Genomic DNA, 23,561 nt, shown 5'->3' on the forward strand with positions numbered 1-23,561 from the left:
CCTCTGGGAGGAAGGAGAGGGCTGAGCACAGTCTCTGGGTGTCCCTGGCTGCAGAGCATCCTGCCCCCTTTAGATGCGGTTCACGGTGCTGCCTGCAGCCAGCCAGGCACATCCCTGCAGGGACACCCCCTCCTGCTCTGGGCAGGTGGTGCTGCACAGCCAGGCTGGCAGGAGGCAGCTCCTGGGGCTCTTGCAGCCCCCCTGGGCTCACAGCCTGCCACAGCCAGCCCTGGCCATGCTGGAAGCAGCAGCACAGCAGCAGCAAACCCTTCCTCATTGCTAACCTGCTCCCCTGAGTTTGAGTGAGTTTGAGTTTCTGGGCTGCCACGGGCCTTTCTGGGCTGCCACGGGCCTTGCAGAACAGGTTCCCAGTACAGCCACTTGTCAGGCTGGTGGCTGACACAGCAGCCCACGGTGTGGCATGTTCAGATATCCTTTTCTTTCTGCTATTCTTTTTTTTTTTATTTAATTGTTGGCTCTGGTGCTGGGCTCCTCCAGCATGCTCCCTGGGCTGGCCAGCACCTGCAGATGTCCTTGCCCCTCCAGGACTGCCCTTCCCTAGCAAGGAAGGAAGTTCCTCACCTGCCAGCAGCTGCTGCATCACAACAGCTCTGGACAAGGCACGATGGCAAACGCTGCCCCAGGCACTGCAGCTCAGCTTGCAAAAGCTGCACAAGACTGTTTCTATGAAGGCTTTTTCAGTGGGATTCACCTCTCCTGACTTTCCCTTGCCAAAACTGATCTTGGCTGTCCAGCCTGCCACAGCCGTATCTGGAGCTCATCCCATCTCCTACCTAAAGTAAGTATCCAGAATAGATCAAAGGACCCATTTCCTTGGAAATGCTTCTTTTCCCTCCTCCATAAGGTGAGCCTGGCTGGGTGGCTCATCTGGAGGTGTCTGCCCTGAATCCATGAGGGGCTGCCTTGTGAGGGCATTTTGCCATCTGTATGCCAGGGGCACAGGAGCCATGTCCCCTACAGACAAACTTCTGTGTGTCCAGCTTTAAAGCACATTTCTTGTGGCTGTCTCATCTCTGTGCCTCAGAGCCTGCTCTCCTGACACACAGTGGGCTTGCAGGGGCCTTTCCAACACACTTCACTTTTCCCACCTGCTTGCAGACTGACAAGAATAAATAGAGAATCCATTGCTAATGTTCACACATTTTTTCCTGCTAGCTTTGCAATATTGTAATAGTTAAAAGCAGTCCAAATACAGATTGCAGTATGTATAAATTTGACATTACCAGATGATGCAAAATCTGATTAATTCTTGTGATATTCTGTTAAATGAATCTAAGCTTTTTAAACACTGAAAAGAATTAAAATAATTAAGGCATTAGGAAGCAGGCAGAGGTAAGTGTTCTTCACCTGAGTAAAAGTATGCAAATGAGAATCAATTTATCTGAAGAATGGGTTTGATGGGTTTCCCATATTCTGAACTCTTTTAAGAGAACTGAGTTTCAACATGTGCATTGTTCCCTTGCATTAAAACTAAACTATTTAAACAAGAAATCAGCATTAAATAGTAATGCAGGAACACTACATTAAAGTGATCATAGAAAATAGCACTTTGTTCTCTTGCAAATATGAAATGGTAGAAATGAGCTGTGTTTTCATTTGCTCATTGAGGGCAAATATAGAGGGCATATAGGTGTGCTGGTAACACAGAAAAATTGAAACTTTAATTAAGACCCACAATACATCAATGCACATATAGTGATCACAGAAAAATGTGTAAAGTTTTATCAAGCAAAATCCAAGAACAAGTGCACACATGGCAGATAAAATGACTGTCTGCAGTTAACCTGCCAGCTTCAGGGGGCAATGAGAGAGAGCTTGCATATTTATGTACTTAGCAAGTTTATAACTTCTTTTAGCTTTCATAATTTATTTTTTTTTTAGTTCTGACTAAATGTTATGATTCCATGATTCCATAACTCATCAATAATTGAGTCCTTCAGTCTTTAGCAAATCCCTTAGTGTATTTTTGTACAGAAGAAGATAATCAAGGCTCTGCATGCCAGCCACTGGATTGGGGTGAATTGCATGTCACTGCATTGGGGTCGTGACACAGAGGGCTCACAGCAAAACTGGCAGATGTCCCTGAGCTGCTCATGCCCTTCCAGGAGCTCAGCCATCCCTTGGTGTCTCTGTGACCCTCCTCCAAGGCACCAAGGAGTGAGAGCTGGGAGGCTCCAGGCGCTTGGAGAAGCTGAGCCTGCCCTCCCAGGGCTGTTGTGCCTGAGCTGAACCACTCTGTGCTCCTTGGGTGGATGGCAGGGAGCTCCCTTTGAGAGGTGCTTGCTCCAATGTTTAGGCATCAGGGAGGAAAAAAAAAAAAAAAGAAAAAAAAAAAGAAAGAAAGAGTGAAGGAAACAAGTTGTTCCAGCCGGGAGAGGCTGGCACTGCTGCAGGTAGGCTGCCAGAGCAGTGACAGCAGCAGACCTGCCTCCTCCTGCACAGCTCCCGCACGGCTGGCCGGGGGAAAGTTTTGCAATCACCATAAGAAGGAAATCCAAGGTTTAAGAGCCATGTGGTGAGGTGCTCCACTTGTGGGAGCAGGCTGTGTCCCAGCTTTGGCCGTGACGCTGCGCTGGCTCCGAGCCTGGAGCCCGGGCACGGGAGAGAACCAGCCTGACACCGCTGTGGCACAAAGTAAGTGACTGCTCTGTCCCTCCTCCCTGCTCCCTTCCAGCCCCTGGTGACCCCGTTTGTTTGTTCAGCTTCAGCTCCCAGCACAGCCTTTCTGCACATCTCGTTGTCACTAAACTTGAAAGGCTTTAAGGTACAATTCAATTTTTTTTTTAAGGATAAGGCTGTCACTCTTGTCGGGAGCGAAGTGTTTTATCCCTCTGTAGAAAAACTATCCATTACCCCTAATTCATTAATTAAATCTTTTATAATTTTTGTTGCTTCATTTAATTTTAAATGCCACTGGTGTCAATGATTCACTGGTTTGCCAAAGTTCAGATTCTCATAGAGTGGTTATGGAAAATGTGATTGCTCAATTAGGTACAATTCCATTGGTCTGCAATTTAACATTTTCTATGAGTTTCAGGTAGATTATCAGTCTGGCACCACAAATAAAATTTTGTATTTCAAATTTGATATATAGAAAAGAAAACCACGTCACTGATTTAGATACTGTTTATTTACCAGAGTCAGATGTTTCACAAAGTTAATCATCAGCAAAATACAAATCAATAAAGGACGTATTTGCTTTAGAGAACTCTGTCTTTCAGCTCCTATCCTATAAAGACTGGGGTACGTCTTCACCATATTTTAATTATCATTAGCTTACTTTTGAAACAGTTTTTTGATTTAGAAGCTGCTGAAGATGGTCTAAGGAAGATTAAGTCCCTTTGGAAATTTCATATGGGGCTTATTCTGAAATATACATGCTTGCTTTTCACAGTCCCCTGCTACTGGAGTAGGACTTGGAACTAAAATTTACAAAAATCAAGTTAGAGTCCTAATGAGGCTTTATATCTCTTTCTGAGACATTAGTGCCTGTTTTCAGTGGTTAGGAGTAGGTTCTGGGGGATTGTTGGGTTTCTAAGCATGTTGTCCTTTCTGGCATAGGTGGGCATTTCCCAGGGAACCCAGGTAGCCCTGGGCATCTTGCTTAAAACTTTATCAGTCTTATTAAAGTATCTGCATTAATCATCTGTCCTGCAGGAACTTGTGAAGGCTTGTGGGCTTACAGAGAGTCATTATTTGTTTCTTTTAATCAGTGCTCTCTTTCCCCTTAATACATCTTTACCTGCCATACTGCTCACCCTATTTTCTCCTCTGTCATTTGTGGTCTGATTCTACAAAGATTTATCCAACAAATAATGTTACTCATTCAAATGTTGGCAGAATGGTAGTGTTCACTAAGAAAATCTCAGAAATATAATAGAAGCCTATTGGATCACACCTTAGTCTGGAACAATGATCAAAAATGGATATCTCAGAAAGAATTGGCTCAAGGATGGTGAAGATGTTTTTCTGACAAACTGTCCCAGCCTCCAGCTGCCTGGGGACTTTCCTTTTCCACAGAGATTTCCAGAGATCTTCAATGAGTTATCTATAACTTTTCCATCTCTCCAAGAAAGTCCTGGAGCAGTTTAGAAAGCTGATGTCACAGATCAGGTGCACCAGTCCTTAATTAGTTGCAGCAGTTACTTTGAGCACTCTTTAATGAGTTTTTTTCAAAGATGAGAAAAGATTCAATGTGCAGAAATCTCCAGCAATGTCTCACCACTGAGTATGTCTGAAAAACATTGGAACAAGCCATTCTAATGCCAATAACAGTTAAACAGAGCAATATTTTTCAAACAGGAATACCTCCATTTCAGACCTGGAGAAGGAAAACCATGGACAGACCAATCACTGCTGGCCAGCTTAAAGAAAAATCCCTGTTCCAGGACAGTGGTGGCAGTGCAGCTCCTGCCAAGACTCTGTGCCATAATTGCTCAAAGCTAAAGGTATGGAAGAGCCCCCACCACATAATTTCTCTGGAACACTGAATTTTCATCTGAAGTCCTATCAAAGTTCAGTCAGTTATGTATGGCACAGTTGGGTGCTCTGTGTGGTGGGAAAAATGATCTGGGCTGCATCCACAGGGGGATGCAAGGGATTTGGGCAGCAGGAGAGGGAGAAGATTCTGCCCTGCTCTGCTGAAACTCCACCTGCAGAGCTGCCTCCAGCTCTGGGGTCCCAGCACAGGAAGGACATGGAGCTGCAGGGATCCAGAGGGATGGAGCAGCTCTGCTGGGAGAATTGGGGCTGGAGAAGAGGAGGCTCAGGGGTGACCTCCTTGTACCTGAAGGAGCCAACAAGAAAAATGAAAACAGAATATTGACAAGGGAGAATGACTTTAAACTGACAGACAGTGGGTTTAGATGGGATATTAGGAAGAAATCCTTCCCTGTGAGGGTGGTGAGGCCCTGGCACAGGGTGCCCAGAGAAGCTGTGGCTGCCCCTGGACCCCTGGAAGTGTCCAAGGCCAGGTTGGATGGGGCTCTGATCTACCTGGTCTGGTGGAAGGTGTCTCTGCCCAGGGCAGGGGGTGATCTTTAAGATGATCTAAAGGTCTAAAGATGATCTAAAGATGATCTAAAAATGATCTAAAGATGATCTTAAAGATGATCTAAAGATGATCTTTAATGTCCCTTCCAACCCAAGCCATTCTTATTCTGTGGTTGTGATTCCAAGCACACAGAAGTCAATAAATGTGCTCAGAAGTTGGAAAACGAGGTCATATTTTCCTAACAATTCATTTAGAGGTGTGCTGTAGTCACAGTGGTAGTTGCAGATATATCTTTTTATTCCTGTTTTTAGAACAGGAGAAGGAGTGGTAATAAGATATAGGTACCAGCTATGAGTACATGATATAAGTACCAGAAATAAGTAACAAGTTTTTCCTAAGGAAGAAGTTTTTCCTGTGGAAAAACAGCAAGATTTTCCTAAGGAAGGAAACAGCTGGACCAATATGTACTAGAAAGTTAGAAGGTGCATACCATCAATGTCAATTTTCCTTCCCTTTGAAGTAGCAGAGGTTTTGGAGGCCCCCCTAAAAAAGAAAGTAAAATCTGTTTTAATGTTAACAATAGGAAGATTCTCCTCACAGAGAACTAGAAAGCAAACATAGGATTTTTGTGTTTCTTGAGTGGCTTGCTCAGGCAACCAGCTGTAAAGCAAAAACTGTTACTTTGCAAACTCAATTATTTTCTCTCTTCAGATATTTCTTGGAGCTCTAGCTTTTTCCTTTTTTGCCAAAGGATTTTCTGGGAGCTACATGAAGAGCATGTCCAGTCAAATTGAAAGGAGATTTGAGATCTCATCATCAATTGTTGGCATTATTGATGGCAGCTTTGAGATAGGTACATGTACTTCCAAAGTGGATCAGTGCTTCTTAGTACCCTTTCACTCCCAAAAACCCATTTTTTTGTGCTGGCTCTCTCTCCTGTTGATGCAGGTAACTTGATGGTGATGGTGTTGGTGAGCTACCTTGGACCAAGAGTTCACAGGCCAAAGATAATTGCTGTTGGGTGTCTCATCATGTCTGTGGGAGCCTTTTTGTCAGTGATGCCTCAGTTCCTAATGGGACGGTAAATATGGAGACTTTTCCTCCTGTGCACTAAAGGAACTTGATCAAAGTGGTTTTTAAAGCACACATCTGAGTTAAAAGCTTGACAGTAGTAGTTTCCTACTGGGAAATAGGTGGACTTTTAAATATTGGCTGATTTCCTCTCTGAAACCTTACCTCTTGCTACAGATAGGCAGGAGAGAAACCTCAGATTTCTACAGAATTTATGCATAACTGAGATAAAGTGGGTTGAATTTTTCACCTGGGATGGATATAAATTAAATATAAATATAAATAATATAAATAATATAAATAATATAAATATAAAATTAATAATATAAATACATTTTTAAATGTATTTATATTATTTATTTTATATTTATATTATTTATATTATTTATATATATTATTTATATATTTATATTTATTCCTTTTTAATGTTCAAGTTAAACATTTATATATTTATATTTATTCCTTTTTAATGTTCAAGTTAACTGTAATTAGATCTTGATGGAAAAGGTTTCTATCTCCATGGTGGCTACTCATGATAAGCTCTTTAAAATGCTGAAGGTTTTAATCTAAACTTGGGGAGAGTTAAATATCTGAATACCCCATTCACATTTAAGCTATAGTTGTCAGATGCAGGTCCTACCTTTCCAATCCTTTGGAATGCTTGCATCTGCCACAAAGGTAAGAAAGAGGTGCCATTATGGAAAAACACAGATGTGGATGAACTCTTCCTCTTGTCCTGCAGTCTAAAGAATGATCTCTGGGAGCAGATTTGTTGCTCTTTATCTCAGTAAAATATTGGGGTTAGAATCATCACAGCATTTGGAAATGGTATGGAGATAGCTGGGTTTTTTTAAGCAAAGCTCTGGGAATGTGCCCTTTGTGTGTGTGAGACAGGAATGAACATGTGAACAGGGCTCAGACCTGCTTCCTGCAGAGCAAGGTCCCCCATGTGTCAGCTGTATTTCACACAGTTGTTTTCCAGTTACAATTATGAAAGGATAACTGTTAGTGTGGACAACTCCTCCACGAGTGTGTCAGCTTGCTCCCCGGGGTCTGAGGGCCCTCCAGCCACAGATGCTCCAGAAACACTCAGCACAGTGATAAATGCTGGTAAGATAAAGCTCTGATGCTGGATTCTCTTCTGCTTGTCCCTTTTTGACTGGAAAGCAGTAAAACCCCTGCTAGAAACCATGCTCTATACAAACCCACCCTATAATGATTGGTAATCCCCATATTTTATCCTATTTTACTGCTGCTGTAAAGCACTGACAGAATTATGTTCACTGAAGTATAAATGTTTATGGCCTGCAGGATGTGAGAAAACAACAAATTCCTATCTGTGGCTCTTTGTGCTGGTGGGGAACCTTCTACGTGGAATTGGGGAAGCACCAGTTATGCCTCTGGGAGTTTCATATATTGATGACTTTTCTAAAGAAGAAAACTCAGCATTTTACATAGGTAATGTACAAATGAGCCATTTTTATGCTAGATATTCTGTTCTTTAACATTTCTATAGTCAAGCAACAAAAGAAACTCAACAAAAGAAATTATCTGGGTAACTTTGAGCTGTACAGAGACCAAAAAAAAACCCCCAAGCAGTGCAAAAGGGGTCTCATATTTATTTTCTAGGGATAACTCCAGGATGGCCTTTTTGCTTTCCCAGAGGAGCTGCTGTGGTGAAGAGAAGCATAACCAAATACTCATTTCCCCAAAGTGCAAAGTCATATCTGTCTTAGCTGGCATATCCACTTCAGTATCACATCTTCAGAGAACCAAATTCTTCCTCATCACTCTTTCACAGAGCAGGGAATGATCCTTAATTGAGGCTCTCTAATGAAGTCCCAAGTAATTACAGCAACGTGAAGGTGTTTCAGGAGCTCTTACCTGACTTCTTGAATTTCACATGCAGCACACTTCCAGTTGAAAGCTTTTAAAGTCACTCTTTGCTGAAGGAAAAACACCACCTTGCCAGGGTGTTGTAACAAATCCTTTCTAATTGGGGTTTTGATCTTGTTTTGACGGCACGTAACCTATTGCCCAAGACAGAGACTTACACCCCAGCTAATTAATTTGTTGGCAAACTGACTTGGTAGCATGGGGTGTTTGTGTGGCCTGAAGTCAATTTGGTGAAACTGAGCTGCTCAGAAGGACAGTAGGACACAGTTTCAGGAAGAGCTCAGCTTATGATGTTCAGGGTAAGGGCAATGTCTTCATCTGGGAATGAGGAAACCTGCAGGTTGAAGGAAATGGAAGTATTGTGTCAAAAACAAGCATTGCACTCAGCAGTTATCCAAGATATTTGTAATTGCCTCTGAGCTTCTGATTAAAGGTATCTTAAAAAGTTCAACTGAATTTTTTTCTTGTCAGAATTTAATGTGGGAAAGATTGAGACAGGCTGGGGACCACTGGGCAAGTGGGATCAAAAAAATAAAGTAAACATGGATTCAACCAAAATGGATTCATTTATGCCAGAGAAATAAAGTATTTAGTTAACAGTTTATTAAAATATTTCATTTTTATATTCAGAATAGCAGTTTTCAGTCACTTTTTCCATTTTGGTGGACTGAACCACTCTGTAAAAAAAGTGGAAGTTAAACCAGTCTTTTCTATAGAACAAGACTTTATTTTCTTGGCTAACTTTAATTATTTTCTGTATCTTATTTTTCATCATCTGGCTGAATCAATTTATAATCAGTGTTCTTTTAAAGCACAAACATGAAAAAAAAAAGTCCTATAATAAAAAGGTCAGTCAAGCCTTGCTGATAAATTTTGAGCATTAATCTCATTGTTTTATCCTGAACAAGAAGTCTCAGCTTTGTCTCTCTTCTTTCCTTTGTCCTTTAATGTTTTCTTGAGTAAGGGCATAAGTTATTTTGAGGCAGAGACAGCATTTTCCGAACAGAATGAACTAAAATAATTTTGGTTGAGTTCTGGTGGCAGCAATAATACTTGCCATGGGAAGGAGCAGAAAATTTAGCATATTTGTTAAGATGTAACAATTTATTACAGAAGTTCTGGGTGATAAACTGAACAATCACTACATTCAGAAGAGAGTTTGCAAAGCCAGCCCTCTCTCGGGAGGAAAATCTCTGCAGATTTACAAAAGGATTTACAGAGCACAGTGCTGGATGTGGGCAGGAGCTTACAGGTGTTTGGTAAAGAATTCCTTCTTTTCCAATGGAATGAAGCCTTCTGCAAATTCAAGGTGTCAGTTCTGTCAGAATTCAGGAATCCAAATGACTGAGCTGTAGTTTGGTCCCGTTACCTGCTCACAACATTTCAACAGAACAACACAAAGTGGTGAGGGAGTGTGAGAACCTATGCTTGGCTCATTGAGAAGATGTTTTATTTTCTGTTGATTGCCACTAGTGGTAGCCAGAATCAAACTGTGCTTTATTTACACATCAGCAAAAGGCAGTGTGGGTTTCTGGCAGCCTTCATTTGCTCCTGGGGGCATCCCAGCTTCTGATCCCCACCCCAGCTGTGGTCAGGGCAGCTCACACCTCAGGACATTCCACCATGGCCTGCTCCTTCCTCTCTCATTTCCCTGCCCTCAGAGAGGAAGGCTTGCCTTGCCCATGAGGTTTTTTGCTGTCTCCCTTCTCCTGCAGGCCTGGTGAGATCCTCAGGCATGTTTGGGCCAACGCTGGGCTTCCTGCTGGGCTCCTTCTGTGCCAGCCTCTGGGTTGACGTCGGCGTCGTGGACATCGGTGAGGGACCGTGGCCACCACGGTGGGGTGGCACATCAAGCCAGAAGGTGTCTGGGTGTAGGAACCTCCACACCAAGAAGCACCTTCCTAGCTCACTGCCCCAAAACCAGGGGTTTTTTGGGGAGTTTTTCCTGCTCAAAAATGGAGGTTTTCAAATCAGGCGTCGTAGCGCGGTGGGAATAGCCCTTGAAAAACCCTCACTGTTTTTTTTTTTATGCTTGCACACACACTTGTTGCACCCTTGCTGTGCAGATGAGAACAAACTGATTGAAGAAAAGGCCCATCCCCATGCTGAGGGAACAGGGAAAGGCTCAAGGACACTTTCAACACCCAGCAAAAAGTATGTTCTCTAAAAAGCACGCAGCAAAGATTCATCTCAAAATTCATGCTGTTGTTCAAATCACTTAAAAGTCTCTAATCCCAGGGAAAAACTGAGGAAATTTGAGGAAAAACTGTAGAGTTTGGGAATGGAGAAGGAGTGCACTCTGGGATATTGAGAAAGGGTAGGGCTTTTTTTTTTTTGTGGTAAAGATCCTTTTGCTCATTCCCCCAGAGAGTATTGGAGGATTGTGACACAAAAATGCCACCATGGGCCTGAATGGACACCCCTATTTTTGACTGCATGGAGCTGATTCCCTGCTGGGGATGGGTCATTCACAACTTACCCAGGGAAGCTGTGGCTGCCCCTGGATCCCTGGCAGTGTCCAAGGCCAGGCTGGATGGGGCTCTGCGCTACCTGGGGTAGTGGAGGGTGACCCTGCCCAAGGCAGGAGGTGGGACAAGATGATCTTAAAGGTCCCTTCCAATACAAATTCTTCTATCATGCTATGATTTGAAACAAAATACATTTAAATTCTTCTTATGGGACATAGATGACCTCTGCTCCATTTTTAAATTGTATATATGAGGATATACAGCAACATATAATCTATAATAATTGTTCTGCACAATAGTTACCCTATTCTCCTGTCTGTCTGTATTTTATAGATGCCATCAGCATAAACCCTAAGGACACCCGTTGGGTTGGTGCCTGGTGGCTTGGATTGCTTATCTGTGGAGCTGTCAACTTCATTGCCTCATTGCCTTTCTGGTTTTTGCCCTATTCCTTACCAAAGGAAGGAGAGAATGAAGACCTGAAGATCAGTCACTTGTCTGTTCAAGGAGATCCCTGTAAAATAGAACCCCCAGCTCAGCCACAATTACAGTTCTCAGAGGCAGTAAAAGGTGAAATATTATTGCCCAAATCTTTGCATATGAATTCTGTCTCATGGATTCATTGTGAGCTGAGCATGGACTCACACAACCTTCAGCAAAACGCACATTTCTGCAGTGTAAACTATGGACAAAAATGTCTTTAATTTGTGCTATTGTAATTGCATGCTAAGGGCGAGTTTCAGTCCTCTCCTGATGTCAGACAGCTGGGAAAAACCTGTGCTGCTTCTCTGAGCCCCAGAGATGCTCAGTTGGGAGTGGTGAGGTGATGCATTACAGCTACAATCCCGTGGTTATGAAGAGAGAGTGGGGAGAACATCCATCCCTCACTGATGACCAACCCATGGTGGGCAGGCTAGGCAAGTTGGGCAGGGTTTGGCAAGGAAACTGAGGCAAGGAATGTTTGGGAAGGAAACATGGAGCTCATTATGGCTACCTTAGATGTTGGAGACTCCTTGGGTTTGTAGCTCAGGGATGCTGAATTCATCTCGTATAGGAAACACCAGATCCAACCAGCCTTTGCTTTTATTTTTATATTTTTATTATTAGAGCCAGGGTTTTGTTTGCATATATGTGCACATCTGCAGCAGATGTGTTTTGAACTCTCACCTTTCAGGCAGCTGTGCCAAGAGCCAGACTGCAGTCTTGATGCAGGTGTTGATGTCCACTTTATTTTAATGGTTTTTAATATTCTAACCAAGGGTCCCAGCAATGATTCCAGCCTTTTTTGGGGCCAGGTGCTTCTGGTCTCTAACCTTCACCCTCCTGTGGGCTCCTTGTGTGGTTGGTGAGGGCTCCTGCTGTAGGAACCCCTCTTGGTGGAGGGTGCTGATGCTCTGTGCAGGCATTGAGGAGGTGCTGTGAGTGAGGAGCCCTGTGCCCCACACAGAATAATCCAAGATCCTGATTCCCAGCTCAGCATCCTCTGTGCTGCTCCTCCTTTCACATCAGGAATGTGCTGGCAATGAGAACTCTCACCTGAGCAATCAGGTGCTGTGATAAGCACAGAATTATAACCTGCAAGGCAGCCAGCAATTAAATCCAAGTTCATTTCACTAAAGGATGCCAAAGCAGCTCCTCTCTGTGTTTAGCAGGGTGTACAGTATTTCCTCTCCCTTGCAGATTTCTTGCCAGCACTCAGGAAGCTGTTTGGAAATCCAATTTATGTGGTGTTCATCTTCCTCACTGTTCTGCAGTACAATTCCCTTGTTGGGATAATAACCTACGAGACAAAGTTTATGGAGCAGCAGTTTAATGTGTCAGTGGCAAAAGCCATCTTCCTCATTGGTGGGTACCTGACTTCTCTTCCTATTCCAGGGTCAAAAAGGGAGCTTTTATTTGGTATCTTGCCTTCTGTTTTAGAAGGAGCTTATGTGAATTTTTTTGGTTAAAAAGAAAGCACGTAGTGGTTTCCTAATTTTCTTACTGTATTTTGAAAATGGATGTCCATTTTAGTGTTAATGTTCCTAGTGCTCCTAATTCACTGAGCTAGAGGATCATTAAAACTGGGTGGGAGTTTTTTTCATAGTGAGATTTGGGCTGTGTTTGTTTTCATGAGTAAAAATCACACATCAGACATCAGCTGCAGCTAACTAAAAACTAATAGAAAAGAAATGTTAAAATGTTTAATGAAATGTGTGATTTTTTTTTTCTTTTCAGAGTAACATATTGGTATAAATCTTCTTTCCTTTTGATTACAAATCCAAATTTTATAAGCAATAAGAAACCAAAATATAAATTTTGAGTCACTTCCTTAATTTCAAAACTGTTTTCCTATTTACCAGTTCCTTCAGAAATAAGCACTTTATAGTGGTCTGCAAAAAAAGAATGCTGAAATTACATTGATCTTGTGATTGACATGGTCTCATAATCTGGAAGGAAAACCAGGCTATGTGAGGTCATTGCAGAACTGATACTGCATTACTTTAATCTGAAGACACAATGCCTTAGTCAGCTACAAATGTGGGAAGAACTTTCCTTTTCCTGTTTTTTTTTTCCTGAATGCTGAGAAAACTTTACAGAAACGACCAAGCAAACCAACCAACAGTAAAACCAGAGAAAGGCCAACCCCTGCCAGGAGCACCTTGCCAAACCTCTCTGTTTAGCAGTAAGGGCTGGTGTTTGTGAAACACTGAACAGATTAAATCTAAATGTGAATAATCTCATTATTCACTCTCAGGTCAAAATGGAATCCAGTGCAGAACCAGATGCAGCTTCCTTTTCTCTTCCATTTCGGAGACTTTGCTGTAGCTTTCATAAAGTTTTGTTTTATTTTATACAAAGTCTGTATGAGCTAAGGCATTATCATTTACTCCAGTTTCTTACAGGCACCTGTACAGGTTTTGTTATATCTACATACAAACCACAACATAGTAAAAATGAATATTGAGGAGTTGAGCTTTCTAAAGTCATGATATGATTTGCAAAAGAAAATGGGGATGTGAAATTACTGGAAGGTAATACTTAGAACTTCAAAGAATCAGTCCAAAAATAGGTATCTGATACCTATTTATTCTGGAAATAGAATAAAATATACCTATTTGTTTTAGAAATTTATTCTAAAAGAAACAATGTGACTTTTAGAGAGAGAGCAATTAACATTTCTTTTACTGTCTCTTTGCAGGTGTGATTCTTCTACCTGTCACAATCCTGGGCATGTTTCTAGGAGGTTTCCTGATCAAGAAATTCAAGCTGCACATAACTGAGATGGCCAAGTTTGCCTGCATCACCTTCCTGGTGGCATTCCTGGTGAACCTGCTGTACTTCACCTGCAGCTGTGAGGTGCTGCAGGTGGCTGGGCTGACAGTGCCCTACTCTGGGTTTGTACCCCTCACCTGGGGCTGCCAGGGTCACTTGGCACAGCTGCTGCTTTGGGGGCATGCACAGAAAAAAACCCAAGGTTTGAGACACAATTGGCAGCCTGAAGTCATGCCTAAAGCTGGGGATGGGGAAAATATGTCAATTTTATTTTCCCAATTTGTTTAAACTGGAGGTTTCTTTTTTTCTAAATTCTCTGTTTCTGACAACACACCTATAATTGCTGGCAAATTGCTAAAAAAGATGGCATTTATTACAGGCAAATTGAATTTCTACATTCTCTTTCAAAGCTTTAATTTAAGGTATTGTGGGAAATGTAGGACTCTTGTATAACTGACTAATATGATTGGGTAGAAGTCATTTATTCTATACATTATTTATATTTTTATAGAATTTATAGACTATTAAGTATATACTTTTTGATTATTTTTTCTTTTTTTTGTTTCCATTTCTCAGCATTTATGATTGGTTACAGTTTAGGTGTTTCATAGTGTTTTGTTATTTGGGTCTTGTGATTTTGATATTTGGTTTCTCAGCTTCTTCATTTTATTTTAGCATTGTTTATATTTTAGAAACTTGGATGGAATCTATAGTGCCCTGAGAAAACTCTGATAAGAACAGTAACAAGTGGTACAGCTGGTGCACACGGGGGCCTGAGTTGTTTAGACACATTTCTACAGGGTGCTGAGTCATTTCTCACAGCTGCTTTTTTGGGGTGAAGCACAGAAAAAAATCCAAGGTTTGGAGACAGAATTGTCAGCCTGAAGTCATGCCTAAAGCTGGGGATGGGGAAAATATATCAATTTTATTTTCCCAATTTGTTTAAACTGGACATTTCTTTTTCCTAAATTCTCTTTTTGCTAAATTTTCTTTTTCCTAAATTCTGTTTCTGACAAAATACCAATAATTGCTGGCAAATTGCTAAAAAAGATGGCATTTATTACAGGCAAATTGACTTTCTATATTCTCTTTCAAAGCTTTAATTTAAGGTATTGTGGGAAATGTAGGACTCTTGTATAATTGACTAATCTGAATAAGTAGAAGTTGTTTATTGTTTACATTTATATATAAATATATAAATATTCTATATAAATATTATATGTATGTATATATGAGCATCCACAGCATGAGAGAATATATATAAAGGGCATTTACAGTTTCTCCAGGAGAACTGAGTGGAGAATTTGGCATGTGCCAGGGTTGTTTCTGGTTAAGTGACCCATTTAGTGTTTTACCCATTTAACAATTAATATTTTGAAGACAAGCAACAGCCTAATGAGTGCTAAATCCCTCACTTACCTCCCCTTCTAGGAGAGTTAGGGGAATGCAGCCCCCATAATGTGTGCTTTTGGCTGAGGGAAGGGAGAAGGAGGAAGAAAAGGCAAAGTTTGAACATTTTTACCTTATTTTTGACCTCATGATTTGTAGCTGCTGGGCTCCTAACACTTTCAGGAAACTGAGCACTGTGCTCAGAGTGTCCTGGCACAGTGACCTGGCTCCAATGGAAAAAATGTCAATTGCTCTTTTGGTTTTTTGTCCCTTTTTTACTTTCACACCCTGCCTCTATCACCTGGGTATGGTAGGAGGAAATTATGGTTTTTCCTTGGGCCATGCAGAATCTCTATTCTAGGTAGGATTTTCTTTTTCTTGGGGTAAGCTTTCAAATGCAAAATTAACACCACACACTCCCACCCAGCTTTTTCATTTCCATGCCTTTGCTGTGGCAATCCATAGAAATGTTATTGCTTGATTAAAATCCCAAGAGAACTTTGTTTTAGCTGAAATCATCTCAGTGTCCATATGACAATTTCATGGTGCAGATATCTGTCCATTTTGGTTACTTCCCTTTCTCCATGTTTTTCCTGCCTACTCCTGAACATATATAATTTTTTAAAATATCAAATTCTGCTAAATAATTCCTGAATTTCTTCCTGTTGTCCTCCAGAATGAAGCCCCTTTCCTCCAGCAAGCACACCTACACAGCCAGCTGCAATGCTGAGTGCAGCTGCAAGCTGGACCAGTGGGACCCTGTCTGTGGGGACAATGGCATCACATACATGACAGCCTGCTTTGCAGGGTGCAAATCATCATCTGGGACAGGAAAAAACATGGTAAATATCCAGGGCATGGATGACCCTGCAATAGGACAAGGAGCAATGGTTTTAAGTTAAAACCAGGGAAGAGATTTTTATCAGCAACAAAGCAATTTCCTGAACTTCAAATAATCCTACCTAAGTAAGACTGTTAAAAACTCTGTGTTGGCAGAAGAGTGTGCAAATGCTCAGATCTTCTGGCAGGAGCAGAATTGTCTTCACTGACAATGCTGAAAAAGACTAGAATTGTTATCAGGCTTGTATTTAAACATCCCATAAATGTTGTCTGGCTTCACTTCAGGAAAATTTGCCTCCAAACCCATGAGTCCTGCTAACTCCAAGGCCCATGACCAACCCAAATGCTGTTTAAGCACATCATGATGCATATTTGGTCCACACCTCTATCTTTTCTTGCTGTTGTTGCTGCACATCTTCTTCATGGGATGGCAGGATGGCTGGAGAGCAGTTCACACCTGATTGTTTTAGCTTTGACCCACTTTAAACACACACAGAGCACCTTGTGTTCTTGCAGTGGCATGGCTGAAACTAGAACTCCAGCTGCCTTGTGTCTCTGGAGCAGCTCAGAGAGGCTGGAGCCTGTCAGTCTGCAGAGATGATTACAGAGGGTTTTTCAGCATCAACAACAGCCTGGCTGGAATGGGGAGTGAAAAATCTAGCTGCTGAAATGGTTGTTTATTGGTGCTGAATTCTGAAGAAATAAATTCTTCTTCTCACCTTCTCCTTTCAGGTGTTTCACAACTGCAGCTGTGTGGAAGGACAAGGGCTCGGGCTTGGCAATTCCTCTGCAGTTTTGGGACAATGCCAAAGAGAAAGCTGTGCCAAAGCCTTTCCCTATTTTTTAGCCCTACAGACTGCATGTGCATTTCTCTTAGCCTTAGGAGGCACTCCTACATACATGATTATGTTTAGGTGAAACACTTTACCTTACCTTGACCACAGAGCTTGGGGAAAGAGAAACAGAAAATGATATCCAGTATTTCATTCCTGCTGTGAGGAATGGCATGTGGATCAAATTCTGCCCCTGAGGATTTATTTGCCTGTACTGTGAAATCCAGCTCTTTTCAGAGGCAGGGCAAAATATCTGTCCAGAAATTTAATTCTAATTTGATGCTGAGTGGATACTTTGGTGATGAAAGGGGGGGGCATAATGCTGATCCTGAATGCTGGGTTTCAGTTCCAGTGACAGGGATGTTTTTACCAGAGCATTGGACTTGAAATGAGATGCATTGCTAAGCCACAGCCAGTGCTGTTCGCATTATTCAGAGAAAAACAGGTACCATTGTCAAGCCTTGTGGCCTCACAATATCCTCTGTGTTGGGAGAAGTCTGATACTCCCATTTTTTTGGTCAGCTGATAGGCACAGAATTATAGCAGGAATTTTTTTTTTTTAATTTTCATTCCTTCAGTTGGAGAGCAGCACTCCTATTTTACATTCAGAGGAAAAGACAATGTTTTGTGCCTGTCACGTGGAATTGTCTTTATCCTCCTGCTCATGGGTGAAGCCCAGTGGTCACTGTACATGACTAAAGAACTTGGCTGAGCTGCTGATTCCCTGCAGGATTTCCAAGTGCAGAGCACACTGGGTTGTGGACAGGTGTGCATAAAACCTGCTGGCCAGTTTTCAGAGCCCTAATTTGTGTGATGAGAAGCCTTTGGGGGTGATGCTGAAGAGACAGCATGGTGGTGTATAAACTGCAGGGCAGGGCAGGCTGGGCACAGCCAGGCTCCCTCCTGCCCCTGGGCCAGCTCTGTGCTCCCCTCTGGGTGTTGTCAATTCTCCAGCTCACCTGATGGACACAGGCTGCTTTCCACTGGTAGGAAAGAGGTGTTTTTACAGCCAGGTCACTCCCATTCACTGTCCTTTTGTAAAATGCTGGAGGCAGAGGTGGTTAAATCAGCAAGGGCTGCACAGCCTTCTTCCCTCTGGTCATCACTGCACAGTGCAGCCTCATGAAGCCAGGCTTGAGCTTAACTTATGGGCCTGGACTGCCTTCTCCTGGGGGGTTCACTTTCCTGTCCCTGTGCCTCATCTCCCAGAAGTACTCCCAACCTGTTTTCCTTTGGTTCAAGATGAGTTTCTGTAGATTCTGGGGTTTATTTCAGTGGGTGTTGTTCTGCACCTGAACTTTAACCTGGTGGGGGATTCAGTCAGGGCTCCAGGGGGCTGTGCTGGGCAAGGCACAGCTCTCCTGCAGTGGGGCGTGGGCAGGTGCTCTCAGCATGGCTGCAGATCCATCCCTCTGCTCCTCAACCCTCTTTTTGTTTCCTTGCCAGATCTGTTTCACCAGACCTGAAATCCTTTGCTGTTGGGATAGAAGCTTTGGGTGGTAGAGTGCTAGGTAAGATTGGATTTCTTTGGGGATTTCAAGTGGGTAATCAAAGAAACCAAAGAGGCAGACCAGAGGTAGCCATTGCAATGGCCTTGCTCCAGAGAAGAACAAAAGAAATTTCCCAAAATTGTTCTTTGTAAGCAGACTATGCATGTCAAAATATTTGGAAGAGCTTTCTTCATGTTTCCTGGTATTTACATATTATGATTACCTCTATTTACATATTATTATTATGTATTTACATATTATTATTATCTCTTCAGATTTTTTCCTCTACACTGAAAATAAATGAGGCAAAGGAAGGAAATTTCATTTTAATTCTGAGTTGTTTTTTTTTTTAATTGTGGACACAACTACCTGAGATTGATCAGTCTGCATATCCCTAACACCCATCCTGCCTTTTGCTGACCATTATTCACTTAAAGCTCCCGTGCACTTTGCCTATTATTCTGTTTCTTGAGTTTATCTGCAATAAACAATCATTTAATTACTCGGACACATAGTCTGCCCTGCCTCAAACAAACCTTGCCTCATCTTCCCTTGTTTGCTGATTTTGCAATCTCTGCCTGGCAGAAAAGCCCAAGTGATCATTTGGATCTCTTTTCCAGTCTCCACATTTTAGCTGAAGATTGCAGAGAATCAATTTTCTACTTTCATAGGACAGTTAACTTCAGAAAATTGCACACTCTCCCTGTACTGATGATGTTAAAACATTATTGTCTGTCTAAAATAAAGTCTTTCAGTACTACATAAATAGTGAATTTATTACCCAGTTTCTGTGGAGCAAGTGCTTAATTTCATCCCTTTGCACTGCACTAATCACCTTTTAATGGCAAGACCTGAATATATACATCAATATACATGAATATTCATATGTCATGGCATGTAATTCCACACCAGGAATTGCAAAAGAAATGTGGGTTATATTATTTCTTTAAACAAAGGAAGTAAAACTTCTAATAAAAATACCATTAAAGGGAATTGCTAACATTTACCTTGCTGGATATTATTAAAGGATTGTTTTAAGTCCATTATTTCAACTCCCTTTAAGTGCTTTTGATAAGTAAATCTTGTCATCTCAAAGCTGGAACTGGATGTTTAGTCCCATTCTATGCAGGCATAATTCAAAACCCTGGAGACTGACTTCCCCATTTCTCTGCATGACATGAAATGATGAGATCTCCATGTCTGAGATCATGTAATGAGAATTTTCTTTGCAGGAGGACTCCCAGCCCCCATTTATTTTGGTGCCTTGATAGATGAGACCTGCTTGAAATGGGGGACAAAAAGCTGTGGGGGATCAGGGTCCTGCAGAGTGTACGACACAGGAGAGTTCAGGTAATCCTTGTTGGGGTTTGGGGCTCTGGGAGCAGGGACCAAGGGGGGCTCTCCTCATGCCAGCTCTCTGATTGGGGTCTAACAGCACCACTCTCCCTTACTGGACCTTAATATCTAAATAAACCAAATGACTTTTATTCAGTCTGACATCTAAAACTGCAGGGTGCTGCCTGAACTCATGAGAATCACTTTGGTTGTAGTCTGCACTGAATAATGCAATAAATGCACTGAGTGACACTTGGGCTTTGAGGGGTGCTGAAAAACTGTGGAGTAGGTGTAGCTCTGCAGATTCTCCCCCTCACCTCTCATTTATTTGCTTCCTGTTGTATAAGAAATCTCCCAAACTCCCCTTGGAGCTGGAGCTGTGGCCAGGAGCACTGAGTGTGCCAGGGAGGGACAGGGACAGCAGGCAAAAAGGCCCAGCTGGTGCAGCTCCTCTTTTGCCAGCCCTAAACCAGAGTCTGCTGGATGGCAGCACACTCCAGACATTTCTGCTGTGAGCCTAAGACCTGATTAGAGCCTGTCTGGGGCTAAATATCACCAGGTCATTTGCTCTCTGCCTGTTGGTTCTTATTTTCAAATGTGAAGCAATGCCTGGCTGAGAATAGATGGTTTTGTCAAACTGCTCTTTATATACTATTTGGTTCCATACAGAATTGGAAAGTTTTGTTAATATAAATGCATTTTGTCCCTTTTTCCCCCTAGGAATGTCTATCTTGGCCTCATTGCAGGGCTACGGGCAGGATGCTGTCTGCTGTACATTGTGCTCTCTGCTTTAATTTTCAAACGCTTCAAGCCCAATGGCAAAGAGATGACAGATATTAAAAATGCAGAAAGATCAACCAGCAAAGAACCAGAAACTGCCAACAAAAGAGAAATTCTTCCTGGTTCAAGAACCTCAGAGGAGAGTGAGGAAACTTATATGTAAAAAAAAAAAAAACCCAAGGTCTTTTATAACTTTGCCTGTGCTCCAGTTTTTCTGAACACAAAAGGGGTCTAATTACAGACTTCAACAACTAGTTTGCATTTTGGGAGTTCAAAAAGTATCTTTGAACATTGGCTTTTTATTTGCTTTACCCTCTCTTCTTCCTTTCCTCATCTGAAACAACAAGGAGTGGAAAAGGTGTTCAATATTTTGGGGAACTCTCCCATCCTCTTGCTCTCAGTCCCTTTCTAGACCAACAGTAGGACAAGCCAAAATTTTGCAATTTTGCCATAAATTTGATTATGATTGAAAATAAAGAAGAAGAAATCCACAATAAGCTGCTTTGACATTTTTCACTGACTATTTCAAGTCCTCTTGCTCTGTATTTAGTCCTGCAGCTCTACATGGACAATCAGATTTCACTTGGCTTCTCTGATGGCCTTTCATGAGCAGAGCTCCTTGTTCATGGCCAGGTGAGACCCCAGGGCTGTCACTGAGCACCCTCAGAACTCAAACTGCCCCACAACTCTGGGGTTTGGCTTGAAAAACTCTCACAGTGGAGAGCAAATGAAGTTTGCAAAGGAAGTTTTGAAGCAAAGTGCATTCAACAGTCCAAGTGGAAAGCAAATGAAGAAATGGAGTGTTAATTTTTTGCAGCACGTCTCTGTAAGGGGTTTGAGGAAGATGACTCTGAACTGATGCAATAAAGTGATAGGTGTATTAGTTTCTTTGATTAGTTCTTTTTGCTGTTTGTGTGGAGGGCAGGGAGGGCATTTTCATCCAAAGGACCACTGTATTTGTACCACATATATATAAATTTCCTTCCTTGTTTAAGGAACCTTCAGGAAACATGGAAACACAGTACTGAATACTTGGAAATTCACAGCTTTCCACAGGCAGCCTTGTCCAGATTAAAGCTTTATTAAAGGAAGATCCCAACACTTATTCAAAGGGGAAAGAAATCTCTAAAAATATTATCAGGGTGATATTTTGTTGACAGCTCTCAGGAAGTACCTTTGCAATAGGATCAAACCTACTTAGGAAGATCACAGTAGATTTTGTCTCCATCACCACAGACATTTTGTGGTGATGCTGACAATTTTGCTTTTTTTTCTTCTTCCCACAGTGCTGTACAGAAACCTAAAAGTAGGGAACAAAATCTCTTTCCTAATTTTAAAGTTCCTTAGGCTATGGAATAGAGATAATGGACATAAAGAAAATCTACCACCCTTTTTCTGAGAGAGGAGCAGATCAGAGGGCTAGAGAGAGGGATTCTCTGTATTAAATGATTTTTTGGCCTTTCTTCTACCATCTGCCCCAGATGGGATGGGACCAGGGTTGGAAACTCAGTGAAAGGAAGTTCCTCACATCCTGGCCTTTGGGGATGGAGTTGATTGCATTTTATTGCCTAAAGACAATGAGCAGCACATGTCGACATTGTTTTTTCCATTCACAGCTCTGATTATAAACTGACTATAAATTCTGATTATAAACTTCTCTAATATAGAAGATATCAGTAGTGCATCTGGGTCTGGAAATTGTTAAAGAAAAATCCAGGTTCCAGAAAGCTCAGGAACTGCACACAGAGAAAATAATGGTGTGTCATTCTCCTTCTGTAAGGAGAATTTTAACATTGAATAAATGCCCTGGCAGCTCTAGAAACACTCCTGATCTACGCCAGACACAGAATCAGTCAGGTGACTCATGCTAACATCATTTCCCTTCTACTTCTGTTGTTTGGGTGTTTGTTTCTGTACCCTGAGTTTTGGGGTTTTTTTTTATGTTATAGGGTGTTTTGTGATGGGAGCATCTTGATTTTCCCAGGAGGTAATATTTTATCAAAGGTGCTTTGATAACTGATGTCAGACTGGAAATGAAATTCTGGTCAGATGTGATGATTCATGCCCAGATATTTACCCCAGATGAAACTTAGTAAAGTGAGGTTTTTCAAACAAATAAGAATTATCACTATTCTTCATACCAGTCCTGAATTGACAGTAGCACAAGGTAGGAAATTTAAATGAGCCTCTCACTCAGCATTCTGGGAATTCCAAGGCTGTTTCACTTCCCTGTATTTCCCTGTTTTTTGAGTACAAATCTAGCACTCTCCTGTGAACAGAAGGTGGAAGTTTCTTCAAGGGAACAGCTTGTATAGTACAGCCAGCTAGTACAGAACATGAAAAAAATTAAATAGGTGATCAACCAAGTGGGATTGTTCCAAAAGTTTTTTATCTCCTTGTTTCTCAGAGCAGAGAAGAAGTAAAGACACTCTTCCTTCCAGCTCCTCCTGCTCCAAGGGCCAGCCTGAGAGGCAGAGGGGGCCCTGGGGCTCTGGGGTGATTGCAAAATCCCATCACTGACCCTGAGATCAAAACTGGCATTTTTGTCTTGTGTCTGAGCCCCATCACTGGGAAAATCCTCCAGAAAGAAGGAAAGCCTGTTGTTTTCCAGGTTCCTAAGAGGAATTGTTAACCAAGAAAGCCATTTTGGAGGTAAATTTGTAACTGTACCACACCAGGTGTGCCTTCAAATACAGGCTACAAACCATATAGTTTAGGGATCATTACAGATAAATCATGGAAAGTCCAGTAAAATCAAAATAAGCAAACAAAAAAGGCAGTGGGTTTTCATCAGACTGTGGGAGATTTAAGGGCATGAGCTTTGTGTTTACCCAGCTCTTCCTTGAGGATATCAAAAAGCTCTTTAATGGCATTTGCAAAGTCCTTCTGCCAGAAAAACTCCACAAGACAGAAGACAGCTCAGTTATCTGGCATTTCTTTGCTTTTAGAGGTACAATTGAGCAGACATAATGACCTATGACTACCTGGTTTTGTGATGTTTTCTGGCTGTTTATCAAAAAAAAGGAAAAAACCTCCAGCATCCCTAAACCCACAGATTTCTGTATGCATTAGGATCATGTACCCTACAAAAACCCACTCCTATGGATTTTGTGTCCCCATTATCAACAACTCCTGTCTGTCCTGGCACTAAAATAAATTGGGAAATTATTTATTTTAAGTACTAGCTGTT

The 23,561-nt window shown here is 41.8% G+C and overlaps 1 protein-coding gene across 2 annotated transcripts; it reads left to right on the forward strand.

Annotated features, from left to right (window-relative positions):
- Nucleotides 1-391: 391 nt before the first annotated feature.
- On the forward strand, nt 392-21,259 carry LOC132328216 (solute carrier organic anion transporter family member 1C1-like). 2 transcript variants are annotated; one of them, XM_059848001.1, is made up of 15 exons: nt 392-799; nt 4,324-4,469; nt 5,726-5,867; nt 5,963-6,095; nt 7,068-7,195; nt 7,397-7,543; nt 9,697-9,795; nt 10,783-11,019; nt 12,130-12,294; nt 13,631-13,826; nt 15,770-15,935; nt 16,666-16,847; nt 18,213-18,277; nt 19,489-19,606; nt 20,312-21,259. In XM_059848001.1, the coding sequence occupies exons 2-15, from the start codon at nt 4,359-4,361 to the stop codon at nt 20,532-20,534; spliced, it is 2,112 nt and encodes a 703-aa protein (XP_059703984.1). In that variant the 5' UTR covers nt 392-799; nt 4,324-4,358; the 3' UTR covers nt 20,535-21,259. The 2 variants fall into 2 exon arrangements, with proteins under 2 accessions (XP_059703984.1, XP_059703985.1); XM_059848002.1 differs by lacking the exon at nt 392-799 and adding an exon at nt 2,408-2,655.
- The last annotated feature ends 2,302 nt before the right edge of the window (nt 21,260-23,561 follow it).

Source organism: Haemorhous mexicanus, chromosome 5 (assembly GCF_027477595.1).
Source record: "Haemorhous mexicanus isolate bHaeMex1 chromosome 5, bHaeMex1.pri, whole genome shotgun sequence".
In the NCBI taxonomy this organism is placed as follows: Eukaryota; Metazoa; Chordata; class Aves; order Passeriformes; family Fringillidae; genus Haemorhous; species Haemorhous mexicanus.